The following is a 14068-nucleotide window of genomic DNA, read 5'->3' on the forward strand; positions in this document are numbered from 1 at the left end:
AAAAAAAATCTTTACTCCAACATTGACCCCTTGGTCTGATCTGTAATGGGATGCTGCACTTAAAAAAAAAAAAAAAAAAAAAAAAAAAAAAAAATCCATGTAGGTTATTTCACATGATAAATCTTTCGAATTTGTATGTTGTCAGGTTTGAAATGGGCATGATATCAGATACAGTTAAACCAAAACATGCTCAGAGTTTGTATATGATGAGTTTTTGAATGTTTGCTTTAACTTTTATTGTTTCATAGTTAGAAATAAAAACTTTAAAGTTGTTGCTGAGGGCGTTGCATTGATTTCCAAAGTAAATTCTATAAATCTTTACCTATGCTTACTTGTGACAAATGAATTTAGGTGCATGATCAGACCAACATGCAGATCTGGTTCTTTGAGGATATACACCCTGTATACTTACATATATAGAGCCGATAATGTTTTCTGCAAAAAATTTGCCCACTAGTTTTAATGTTCTAAATTGTTACTTATTTTGTTAATCAACTGATCATTTGACTTAGTCAAATTTAAAAAAAAAAAAAATAACACTAATGTTTTACAATTTTCTTACATTAATCACCTTAAAAGTTAATTAATTAATAGGGAACAATAGTCAACACGTTAACTGAATGTGTATTGATGTGTGAGCAGAGCTTGGTGTATAAAATTTGCTACCATGTATTCTGTGTTGAACTACCATTAATGCATTCTCTAAACAGACCTTGTGTTTCACATTCAATACTTCTTCAGAGTGTTACATTGGGGGGAAAAAAAGCAGGGAGCATTGTGACCTTGTGACATTGTAGGAGATAAAAACTTTTTTTCTAATCTGACCAGTCACAACAAGAACAGGGCAGCAGGCCAATTACAGTGAAGCCGAGGACAAAAACTAGAGGAGGAACGGGAAAAAAGAAAACTGCGTTAGTAAAGGACAAGCGCTGTAAATTAGCTTAGGCTATAATGGTCTGTTACATTAGTCTATTCAGTGAGTTTTCAATGCTTATGTATTATGTGTTATTTTATTATTATGTATTATGTAGCCATGTGCAACGGGTTGCTATGGAAACATACCAGCCTTTAATTATGAGAACAAAATGTGGCTTAAGGGGCTGTTTTTCTACAAAATAAAGAAATAAGAAGCATGAATAAGAGCCAGCAGGTCATTTGGCAGAAAAAGGAGAAGATGGATAAGGCTGACAAAGCTGCTCTCAACTCACCACATCCTGGCTGACCCGTCCAGAGCGGATCTGTAGGTAGTTCCACGAGATGAGCAGAACAAAGGAGAGGGGCAGCATATAAAACTCCCAGTACCATACTGTCACCAAAAACACCTGCGGGCAGAGGGTCCAGAAATCAGACATCAATGAAGGCAAAAAGGGAAGTGTTACAAAGCATTTTAGATCAACCAAGCAGGAATTCGATCTGTTATTAAATTGATTGTAAGATAATTGGTCAAGCTAATGAAGGCTGCCCTACCATTCTACACACTAATTCCAGCTGGATTGCATATGCTATGCAGGTATAGATGGTATATAAATGGCTAGAGGCTCTAGGTCTAAAAAGTGATGCCAATCTGCTGTTAAAGGGGCAGACTCCTTTGGTTGAAGAATCAAGTTCAATTCCATATAAAGCTATGACAGAATGACCCAACTTCTTTCTTGAGTTCAAACCTCAATAAACACTTTGCTGATGAGTTAATGGTCTCAGTCACATGTTAATGGTCTTTGACATGATATTTAACAGAAAATGATGTCCATAAGGTCCTGAATTAGAGTATAATTGATTGGAAGATAAATAGAGAATAAGCATGGCTACCTTGAGATTGGCAAGTAGTTACCCTGTGAGTGTGCAGTGTCCTTGGTTTCTCAGTCAGACCTACTGCTTGTTTTTCCATATCCAGTTAAAAACAAACAAACAGACAAACAAAAAAAACGCACCCAAGACGGTGACTGCCTAAAAACTCAGCTTTAGGATTCAAAAGAGGACTATGCAAACCAACTGGTGACATCATGAGGGCCACATCCATCCTGTATATACAGCAAAAGAAAACCATTTTGTTCAGTTAGACGTACTCGTACTCCTGACTATGCATTGACATTAACCACATAGCTCTAATTGCTCCATCTCTTTCGTCTTCTGTACATTAAAGCTGACCGATTCACTACAGCCTCAGGGAGCTTCTGTGTGAATATGCTATTAACATCCATAATGGCACTTATGATGCACATTCCACCTGTGTGGCTAAGGTAAAAAGGATAAGAGCATAAAGAAACATAGCCTGTGATATTTCAATTGCATGGCTAAATGGAACTATAAAATAATCCTGTCAGAGAGGTAGTACAAGCCAAAACGGCAGCGGGCCAAAAGCATTGGGAAGGGTTTACAGGTTTTTATATGCTAATAAAAATAGAAGAGAACATCTGGTAAAGACATCACTCTCCTCTGAGGCACCAACTGACATAAAAGATGGCAGATCAGTGCCGCCCCTCCCACCACCAGCACCACCACCTCCGCCAATATCACCACCACCATCAGCTTTAATGTGCAAAAAGCCAAGCACGCTCTTGCCTGTGTTATCACAAGCCAAAATAGGGCCTGGGAGAGGAGATGAAACCAGTTCCTCACTGGAAGGGTTATGTTTTATTAGTGAGGACTTTGTAATGACTGGGAGAGCGAGGGTAAGGGGAAAGCCAAGTCACGCTTTAGTGGAAATGTATACTCAGCCCATAAAGATTGTGATAATTGTAGCCCATTTCAGCTTGAGAAGCATTACACAGTCTTCAACAGCAAAAGGGGACTTTGGGAATACAATCCATATCACAGGGGGGAAAAAAAAAAAAAAAAGGGACACGTTATGCTGGGACAGCTACCGAACTGGAGGCTGGCGCATTTATAGAAAGCTGCAGGATTTCCACACTCATGTTTGGGGGAAGGGTTTGCATGGCACAAAAACCACTTTGCACCATTCATTGTTTTTTTTAGTGCGAACATGTGAGTGAAGAGCACACGTAGTGCACCCACAAGTAACAATTATGGCATAATACTAACAGTTAAAATGTAGTCTAACAGTGGTATGAGTGGAAAAGAGTCATACAGTCGCAAAACTGAACACCCAAAATTTAAAACAATTCCCTAACTTTAAACATCATAAGCTAATGGCTATGCCAGAATAAGGAAGGATATAGCAGTCAAACCTTGAAGTCTAAGCACTGGTTTTTAATGTCTACCAACTCATGTGTTATAAAATGAAGAATGAGTGAGAATAAATCTTGTAACACTGAGCGCGTTACCCATTCCCTAAAATACCGGCCAGTGATTAACCATTATAAGAACTGTTACAAATTTAACTTGGCTTTATCTCCAATTATTTCAGCACTTTAAAAGTCACTAGACTGACAGTCACTTACATGGTTTAAAGGATTATGTAACCTGCTGTAAAGGCGTGAGGAGGGTTAGAGCAATACTGTAAATGCACTGTGGACACGCTACAAAAATCAATCAGTTTTGGATGAACAGACACAATTTATCTTGCCAATGTCAGTGTGTAGTTTATACTGCAAATCTACTTCAAAACTGTATAAATTTCACATATATATTTAAAAAGGCATTAATGCGTAAGATGCCTGTAGAGCCTCCTTTTAAGAAATAGTTGATACAAAGTTGCCAGAAAATAACACATAGAATTCAAAAAGAGGATGAGGTGGATGCACATGTGACCACACTCTTTTCAATATTGTTCCTGCATTTTTTGTGGGGTGACAGATGAGAATATGGAAAAAAAGAGTGCTATTTGGAAACAGGCTCAGTGTTTTTTTCCCCTTGACTCAGAGCACCGACAAGAAATGGTAACCCATAAAAAGAAAAGCTAAACACCAAGTGCTATTTCAGAAATAAAGTAAAGGAGAGGAACAGCATGTGATCTATTATAGTTCAGTGGTTAGGACAAGACTAACACCTTTGGGATTGAGGCTTCTCACTGAGATAACCACTACCTAACGAGGCACATTTAAAGCATACTGTACTGACGAAAGCTCTTTGTCTAACTGACAATCGGCAGATGGTGCAGGTAGCTCGTCACTGTATCCTGTCATGAGGAGTGAAGCTCTGATTCATTACGCTTATGTGGTGGTATTAAGCAGCCATTTATTTCTTCTCGCTGAGGCTTGAAAAGGCAGCGAGCATTAGTGTGAAAACATGAGTACAGATGGTACTGTCTTTCAAACACCGAGATGCAGTGGGAGGATGTGTGTGTACATTGTGCACTTGTTCCTGCTTGTATGATGTCGCCGTCAGCGTATGTGTGTCTGAGCTGTCAGGTAAAATAATAATATCATTGCTTATAATCAACACAGTATGCACGCTACATTCTTCAGAATTATGTAAATAAGAATCTTCTTCACTGGGAAAGTAACATATATTGTAATAAAGACCAAATATTGCAAACAGTTTCTTATTAAAGTACGCTGACCCCGACTTCATCCGGGACGGCACAGTTTAGATCAATGTAATCCCAAGCTGAAAAATGAAATGCACGACTCGGAGCTAAAACACAGAGAGTGGCTTCTGCTCAGATAACAGCTCTGTGCTGCAGCTCCCATTTTTCACGGCAAATTGAACAAACTGTACCACTGGCTGGCTTACAGTATCTCTTTTAGTCTGTTAAGAAAGTCTAAACGCTTGACATAACTTTATTGCCACCTACAGGCCGTGAGCTGCAAAAACAAAAGGAACTTTAGGTGACCTTGATTGCTTGCATAGTTAATGAACAACTTGCTGTATGCCATTTTTATCACGCCAGATCTCTGAGAGAATAATTCCAAAAAGATCAGCACCCACTTTATTTTGTAGTTTAAAGACAGAGGCTGAAAGGCTACTCCCATGTTTCTGTCTTCACATTTGCTTTAACACTTGTCTTCAACAATGACAGGACGGAGAATCAGCCTTATCTCTGAAGAGCCTTTTAATTGAACTTCTGTCTGCATAATGGGGTCTAAATCAAACCGAGCACAGACCGGACAGAGGGTTAATGAGTTGTCAGGGAAGCAGAACAAAAATAGACTATCTCGACTCCAGTGGGACTCTACTCTCTCCAGCTGAGGCTTAACTCTACATCCAGGAGACATGCAACACTGAAAGCGTCCACTCCAACACAGAGCCAGGGCCGAGCCTGTGTTTCTGCTGAGCCCAGTGCTGCATTGATTAAGATTCTCTCTAGGAGAGTTCAAGTAGGGGTTGGCCAGACTGCGGTTGTCTTCCGCAGCCTTGGAGGGAAAACAGAGGGAAATGCAGATAGTGTGTTGATAAGCAGTTAAAGCACTTCACCAGGAAGGCTAGCAGGCTCCTCTGAAAACTCTCCCACTGGAAGCAGCTTTTGATGTACTGCAGAGTCGACATGATTGCCCTGTACAATGTCTGAACACGCATCACGTTCCTGGCCAGAGCCTGAAAGACAAACACACAAAGCAGTTAAATACTGCAGTAGTTGCGTTGAAAACATGGTCATAGTTGATACTGATTTCAGGGTATTTGGATTTAATTCTGTAAGGAGTTCCACCCATACCACACTTGGAAAAAAAAAAAAAAAAACCAGCATCAAGTCAGCTCGAGGAATAGCGAGAGGAGCTGGTATGTCTTGGCATGAGCCACTGTGGTCAGGGGGCAAAAAATGTCAGTAATCTGACCTGATTTCATCAAACAGGTCTTTCGATATTAAAACAGACTGAAAACCTGCACGTTACAAACCGAGTCCACGGTGTGTGTAAGCCAATTTTGGCGTTAGTGAGCAATGTATTGTCTGACAACAATGAGTCTTTGTGGGAAGTACAGACAGTCAGGCACCCTGTCTCGCACCCTGTCTTGCACACTGTATATCAAACTAATGTAGCAGAACAGTGAACAAGAATTCAGTCACAGTTGGCCTCAATTAAAGCCCAATTCAACTAATTCAAGCAAAGGAAGGTCTGCTTTTGGAGTCATTTTGCTTTCCAGAGAAAAGAAAAAAGTACTTCATTTTTTATGTCCATTTCTTAAAGAGCTAATTGATAAAAACATGTTAACATTTGTTCAATTTGTAATGTCTTTTTTTAGTTTCCAAATAATTTTTCTGGTTGAAGTTGCAAATATTTCAGCATCACAAAAATATCACATTTTTTAAAATCATTTTCAATTTTATTTAACATCTAGCACATTTGTTTAAAAACATGTTTTAAACCAGAAAAAACTGAAAGTGACCTTTTGCTCACAAAATAATTTAAATTGGTTATCAGTATAATTGTAGACTCCTTTTCTGCCCATTTAAAAAAAAAAATGTTCCAGCTGAGTTTCAGAAGACTTAACCAGTGAAAAAATAAATAAACAAGCAACTTAAATTTTAATTTGATGTGATAGAATGTCAGTGTATTTGTTTACTTTTCCCCCATTCATAAATATAATTTGTTAACTATGAATCATGAATAAATGTAAAAAAATGTATCAAACCTTTTTGGAAAACTTGGGATTGTCCTCCATAAAATATCTCTCCTTTGGCTGGAAGGTTCTAATACTTGCTCTGACCTGATTAGAAAAAAAAAAAAAAAAAGTGATAAAGTAATAAGAAGACGACAGAATGAGGCCTGCCTTTCAAAGCCATCATGTCCTCATTGCAGGGTGAACCTTTACTTACAGGGTTAAAAATAACCTCCAGCTCCAGAGTGATGCTCCCCTTCGACAGCTCGCCTAAGTCCTCTTTCTTCAGCGGGAAGGCAATCTGTTGTCCCCTGCGGATCTGCAGGACAGAAAGGGCATCAGGTGCTGAACTCAGCCATGAACCTGACCATCAGTCATGCTGGATTACATCTTAGCAAGTCTTCAGCCTGCTGGAGTGTTATCGCCCTCTTCACTTTAATTTAGACAGAGTGCAAATAGATTATTGTCTACGTCACAGACTCTTAGTGAGGTTGTACGTACCAAAAGCAGAGGAATGGCAACTTTTCCAAGGAAGTCTGGCGCCTTGTCTCCATCCTCATCAAAGATAGTCACCACCAGAACATCATGAATGTCTTTGACAGGGCTGCAGAGACATAGAACGAGGTCAGATGCTTACAAATGAGCACACCGCATAGCTACAAGTCAGGATATTTCAATTATTTGTAAAACAGTAAGATGTTTCAGTAATGTAAGAAAAGTAATGTTCAATAATACGTTTCAGTTTCAATAACAAAAAGGGTGTGGAAACAGAAACCCAAACTGACAATGTAAAGACTGTATTCCATTCTGGGTTTAGGCTTTTGTAGACCGTGTGGGTTTGTAGTCTGTCGTTCCCCAGTTCCAGCACACAGAAAGGGTCACTCTTGCCTGGAGAACACAACACCCAAAACTTTAGAGCAGGGCTCTTGTGTTTCATTTAAATTGTGTCCTTAAGAGGAATCTAAATGCATGAAATACCATTTAAATCAGCAGCCATCAGATCAGTAGCCTTAATAACTTTGACTTGAAGGAAACCAACGTCACGAAGATTTGTCAGGGACCTTTTTAAACTCTGGAGAGACAGTAAGCAGACAAGAAAAATAAGTTTGGAAAACCTGCAAAGCATAAAGAGAGTGTTTAATTCAGCAGTGAATGCACAAAAATAAGAAAACCAGATTTATGTGACAGCATAAGATGTTACTTCAGGTTCTCCGCAATACTCTTAACGATAAAACCTTTTGAGCCTTACACCTTAAACCTTTTGACGAAGCTAGTTGAGGGAGGCATGAAGTAAACTTATTTATGTTGCAAAACAAAAATTTTCTTTGCAAGTTTTAGACGTCAGCATTTTCCACTAAACCTTAAATACACCATCAAGGCACGTGCTCAAAACAGTCCATACTTGTAACTGCGCTGCCACACAATTGCAAATGAATGCTTACCAAAGTACGTTACACATCACAAGCAAGCATCAAGTCACTGCAAGTATTTTCATACTTTTCTGGCATGAAAAAAAACCAACGGCTGCAAATCTAACATCTATAAACTAGCATAGCACTTAAAGTGAAAGCTTTTGATAACAGCGTTTAAGGCAGACTGCAATGGGGTGGTGTCTCCAAAACAATCTACTATAGGTAGTTATTCCTCTCTGTACATGATCAAGTACAGTTTACCAAATGGCTACAATCTGGACCGGTTTTCCTTTCTTGGGCTAAATTTATTTCTGTCACGGCATCTCTTTTCATTGCTAGTCTAGCTGCATGATCAGGTTGCATTTCCAGACCTTAAATTTCTTAGATGTACACAGACACATAACTGCCTAAGAGCAGCTTGTCACGAAAGAATGCCATTTGCTTAACACAGACCTAGCAGTAACCCATTACCAGGCACATACTGCCATCTCTTGGCCCTTAACACAGAGCGCAGAAAGGGCTATAGGTTTTCAGGATGACTTTGACTTAAATATTAAATATTTACACTTCAGTTCTTCAAACTTGTATTTTAAGCCCAATTATTAGTTTAATTTTCAACCTATGTTAGGGTTAGATATGATGTTTGCCCTAGACACTGACACAATAAAACAGTTTTTCTTGGCATGTTTACTGGCTTTAATAAACAGAATACAGTCACTGTGATTTAGCTCACTTAACTGAAAATATTTAGTAGTTTTTCCTCTTTTAAAGTCGTGCCAAGGGTGTATTTGATTCACTGACTCACTGTCGAAGCTAAAGGATGGAGTTGTGGAGAGAAAAAAAAATACAACAAAACCCCCAAACCCAGATGTCATTATGGTTTTTTGTTGTTGTTTGTTAATGCACTGGATTATTTAAAAACAAGCTTAATGACAAACATGGCTTATTATACAGAACGTATACGCAGCATCCCTCTAGACGCTATTAGCTAATCATTCAGCAAGCACAGCATAAAATGCACCAAAATATTAGAATTAAATATACATACTAGCCTAAATGTAAAATGTGGCATTAATACTTTTGTTTTAGTTTGCTTCTGTATTAGTTTACCTATATTAGTATCATTCCCCCAATGTAAAGACTTTCCCAGTTTTAATATTTATATTATAATTTAGATATTTTAAAAAAATGTAATCATATACATGTATACTTGTATCATTTTCCACCTGTTTTCAAAGTGTGTTGTTGGGCACTGAGCTCAACTCTCTTAAAGAAATGTCAAAAGAAAATATAGAAATAAATAGAAGGGGACAAGATGAAAATTATTCATAAATAAGTGTAAAAATAAACTGAAAATTGAATCAATTACTTTTAAAACTAACAAAATAAACAAAGTAGCAAGTTTTTGCATGACATATGAATGGTGGAACTTCTTTTATTAAATTATTTGAATTAAACCTTTAATTATGTGTGTTTAACAGCACACCATTTTATTTATTTTGTTATTAACGTATCAGTATTTGTTTTTTGTAGTTTCAGCACACTTTTACAATCACATAGCAGCAGTGCCAGCGTTCAATCCTTCAGATAGAGGTCAGTTGTAAATATACATCTCAGGCAATTCAGGTCGGAGAAAAACAGCCAGATAGTTTTAAGGTGGCAAAAAGACAAAACACAAACAACATCTTGTTGAGTTGATGCCAATGACAGCTAATGATATTCTGAGAGCAGAGAATAGGCTTGTTCAAAGTGAAAAGGCATTTTAAAGTGTTTATATATTTAAACACATTGGTGGCAAAGTGCAGTATAAATAAAGTTAAATGGCAAAAATACTGACATAGTTGTCCAGCTGGTTCTGAAGTTCACGGGGTTCACTGAGTGGTGCGGCACAGAGGTCGGAGATGGAGACGCCACTGCACGTGGTCAGCATAAGGAGGCAATACACGTGTCCTCCCCCATATTCCATTTCGATCAATTGCCTTTGATCGAAAGGGATTTTTGACAGGTTCACGCAACGCCTGTACACACACAAGTTCCACACATATGGGACAGTTCAAACACACAAAATATGCAAATAGCTTTCAGTTTAAAAAAAACCCAGAAACCACTTTTTTTTAAATTAAAGGGCAAGCACACACAAATAAATACTGTAATAGCTCAACACACTCACTTCCCCAGGGATTCCGCAGCCTTTCGTCCTTCCTTGGACCGGAGCTCCACCTCCAGATTTTCCGGACTGTTGAAAAACTGTTTGAAGGTGAACCTCTCTCTCCACTGAGGATTTGGCACTTTGCAGTGATCCTGAATCAAAAAGAAAAAGAACACCGTTTAAAAGTTGTTTTAAAAAATTCACAACAATTAAGAATGACACTGAAATTCACTTTAAAGAGTCAAGAAACATTATTCCCGTCTTTTCTCAATTATTTTTGTCTAAATGCTGTCAAAGTCAGCGTATTTGCAAAGTATTCAAAACACAGACTTGACTGACATGTTTGTAGATTTCCAGCTGGCCCTTTATTTAAAATTCAGAAAAGTATCTGCATCATGTCCAGATGTTAACTATATTTGTTTTTTTCTAAACAGACTAGTTTTTGGGTTTAGGAGCTTCTGATAGACGCATCAGAAATTTCCATCTCACATTAGGAGATGGATAGGAGAACAGATAATTACCGTCACTTTGCACCTGGATATAAGACAAGAAAAAGAAAATCAGCTATGCTGCTCATTATCACGCTGCTTTGATGTGTAATGCATGATGTTGCACGATAGCGAAATAACCATCAATGACAGTACGCAGCCAACAGCGCATAAAAGTGAGCATCAGCGCCAGACATCATCCAGCTGCCAGGAGAGCTGGATGATGCAGCAGACACTGGCCATGTCATATTACATGCTACAAAACCATTTTAGATCCCTTCTAGGCCTGTTCCTTTTTTCATGGCTTTGTTTTTTTTTGCCCCCATGTGATCTATGGTCACATGAAAGATTATAGGGTTAGGGTTAACATTCGCATTACCGAAGGCATCCTTGTATTGCCTCATAAACCCAATATCAGTTCATGGAAACCAAAAATGCTCAATGAAATACTAAGTTTTGTAAAGTGAAGTTACTTTGAACAATAATTATTTATTAGTTACCCACATTTACGTAAAGTGCAGCAAACAAAAGAAATGTAGACTGTCTCGTTTGTTTTTTCCATGTACAGTAACCCCAGACGATTGTGAGATCAGGGGGGCACACCATCTGTTTCAGGACTCCATGTTTTTGTGGCTGAAGATAATTCTGACTCTGGCTGTATGTTTGCGCTCATCGTCACACTGCACAACAAATTCTGGACCAATCAAAAGTCTCCTTGATGGTATTCGGTCATGGATAAAATTCTGTCTGTACTTGTTAGGACTGAGGAGACCACTATTAATAACCAAGTCCTCAAACCCATCTGTGGAAAATCATACCTATAAGAACCTTTGCCATGCATCTCTATTGCCTGCAGACACTCAGAGCCATCGCCGACCTTTCTCCAAAGGCAACTCCCTTCAATTAGAAACAAATGCTCCAGATTTGGAACATTTGTTACCTTCTTTTCCCCTCGATCCTTATTTTTCTGTACATTCCCAATTTGCCAGCCTTTACTCATGCATTAAACCAAGGAAGGTTTTCCATCAACACTTACTTCTGACAAGTACTTTATAGTCTGCAAATGGGTTTAACAAGACCCCCCTGATCATTTTTTGGCTCTTTTCCTGCCACTGTTGGAAACTAGCCCTCAGTATTGCCTGGGTCTTTTTGCTTCTGCATAACAGCATCAAGAACGTGAAAAAATACCTTTGAAATATCTTACTGATGGAAGATGCCCGACCTGTCGCTTGGATTTCGCACTAATGCAAATGTGTAATGTTTTTAGATTCTTCAGCAATGTCACCTTTTTAGTTGTGCTGTCCCTCACCCTGTTTTATCCTGCCTCTGCAGGTAAGGACTTTAGCTCATCCCACATTTACGCTGCTATTCATAAGAATCGCCTTTAGGTGATGTTTAACAACGCAGTGGGATTTATGTGTACAAATGTTTCTAGATTTTATAAGTGAAAACTAGTCTGCTACCATTTTATTTAACAGGAATGTTGGGAAAATTAAAATGTGATAATTCTGTTCATCACTAGACACACAAGATATAAAATAACACTAAGACAAATGCTTTTGTGTTAAAGAGCCTAAGACCTTTGACAAATATTAAATCTTCTGGAACACACACCATGAACTATAAATCAATTTGAAATGCAAATCTGTTTACGGATACAGTTATTACATCAATATTTGGATTTTTTTATGACTTTTGAAAGTCTATTTTCAGTGTAATGGCATTAATGGCCTTTCTGCAAATGTATATTTTAATAAAAGCACTTTAAAGTGGTTTGGGCCAAATAATCCTATAGATTGAAGATACATTTTAAGCTGATATGAAAACAAGAACAAAGAATAACTAACCCCAAGCATCTTGTATCAGAATGCATCAGGAAAAAGATTACTAAGGCCTAACATCCACATCTAGTCATATTTTAAATGATTACTTGAGCAAATGGTTTCTCTTAAGTTGAAAACAGAATCGACTTAAATTTAAGTACACATAATGCAGCTTGTTAGCATCATTTAGTTTGTAAACCTTGCTTGAAAATTCACCTTTCAAATTTCATTTGATATTGTGGGTTTTAAATTAAGAAATAAGAGAGTGTCCAAGCCAAAGTAACTCATGTCATCATCAGGGGGCATTTTATCAGAAGCAAAGAGCAATATATAAAGTTTGAGTGTTACCTTAAACTAACATCAGATTGATTTCTTTTCTTTTAGTTCTACAGGCACACCTATCGAGAATGATGTGGAATACTCCCCCCAAAAAAGAGTGAAATGAATAGAACAAAAAAATAAATAAATAAATACAATAAAAAGTCACTGTGAATACTGGAAATCAGCTGACGTTAGGCTGACATAAAACATCTACACAGTTTAAATTACAAAAGGGAAAAGGAACAGCATTAGGAATCACAAAGACACATTAGAAAGAGGAAGAAATTAAAAGCAACAGTCTTCTGTTGAGATATACCTTGCTTTTGTATCGCTGCTCTCCCAGTTTGAAGAGAACGGAGAACTGACCTGCCTGACTGTCCACCGGCAGATTCTTACCCTCAACCAGAGTCACCAACAACACAGATGTCCACAGCTGACTCTTCTTCAGCTCTTCTGACAAACTAACACTCTGAGAATTCTTTCCAGCCTGCAAAAGTAGGGATACAAATAAAAACAAATGAGAGGAATGAGAGGTAATGCTTCAAATTTAAAAAATAAATAAATAAATAAATTCAATTTCAGCTTTTTTGGAAGGATACAAAAAAATATTTAAAAAAAAGAAAAAAAAAAAAAAGAAACCAAATTCAGTTTTCTGCAGTTCCACCACCACCATGCTTGAGACATTATAAAAATTGTCCATGGAAGACAGGTAAATGAAATAATAAGAGAATGAAAAATTCTCAGAGATTATGTAAAGCCTCCATGTATAATAGGAAGCCATGATAATTAGTTGAGTTTATATAGAGACACAGTGTAGCCCTGAGATAACTTTAAGCCAGATTCAATCACTACAGATCAAGCCAACTTTGTAATGACACATGCAGAAAACACTTTTTTAATTAACAGCTGCACAGCATGCAGTTGGCAGACTACAAGAAGAATCTGAAGCACATGCACACAGTAGGTACATCTGTTCAACAATGAAAACAACTTCAAACTTATAGGCATGCAGACACAGTCAAAAGCTTTTCTGACTAATCCTGTGCAATGTTGCCACATGTATAGCTGCCTAATGTTGCGTAGCGTCGCTTCATGCATTACATAGAATGAACCTGCAGACAATAGCGTGGCAGACAAAACAGCATGCATTCCGCAACTAAACTCCGTGAGTCAAATACCTCATCAGTGAGAAGGCAGAACACAACAGTCGGACTTGTTACTGGGAAATGCTGGTAAGCATCTGGGTTTCTTTATGATAATGGTCAAAGGTGATCACAGGATTCTTTTTTTATTTTTCTGTTTTTTTGGTTTTTTTACTTGGAACAATCCTATGGTTATCATCATAGGATAATAAAGGTGCCATAATAAGTGTGACCTTGTTATAGCACTTCCACTGTAGCCTGTCAGTTCTGGGCTAAAAATAAGAATTTAGGTTTATTT

General features: G+C 37.8%; 1 protein-coding gene across 3 annotated transcripts in view; it reads right to left on the reverse strand.

The window, feature by feature from the left end:
• mctp2b (multiple C2 domains, transmembrane 2b) overlaps positions 1–14068 on the reverse strand; it is a 42315-nt gene that overhangs the window by 5441 nt on the left and 22806 nt on the right. For all 3 annotated transcript variants that reach the window (XM_019360874.2, XM_005447717.3, XM_005447718.3), the window contains 10 exons: positions 12945–13115; positions 10018–10148; positions 9685–9865; positions 7414–7507; positions 7221–7323; positions 6937–7039; positions 6653–6754; positions 6469–6543; positions 5314–5433; positions 1209–1322 (listed from right to left, as the gene is read on the reverse strand). In XM_019360874.2, coding sequence (XP_019216419.1) covers positions 1209–1322; positions 5314–5433; positions 6469–6543; positions 6653–6754; positions 6937–7039; positions 7221–7323; positions 7414–7507; positions 9685–9865; positions 10018–10148; positions 12945–13115 — 1194 coding nt within the window. The remainder of the gene's footprint in view (positions 1–1208; positions 1323–5313; positions 5434–6468; positions 6544–6652; positions 6755–6936; positions 7040–7220; positions 7324–7413; positions 7508–9684; positions 9866–10017; positions 10149–12944; positions 13116–14068) is intronic.

Source organism: Oreochromis niloticus, linkage group LG1 (genome assembly GCF_001858045.2).
Source record: "Oreochromis niloticus isolate F11D_XX linkage group LG1, O_niloticus_UMD_NMBU, whole genome shotgun sequence".
NCBI lineage: Eukaryota > Metazoa > Chordata > Actinopteri > Cichliformes > Cichlidae > Oreochromis > Oreochromis niloticus.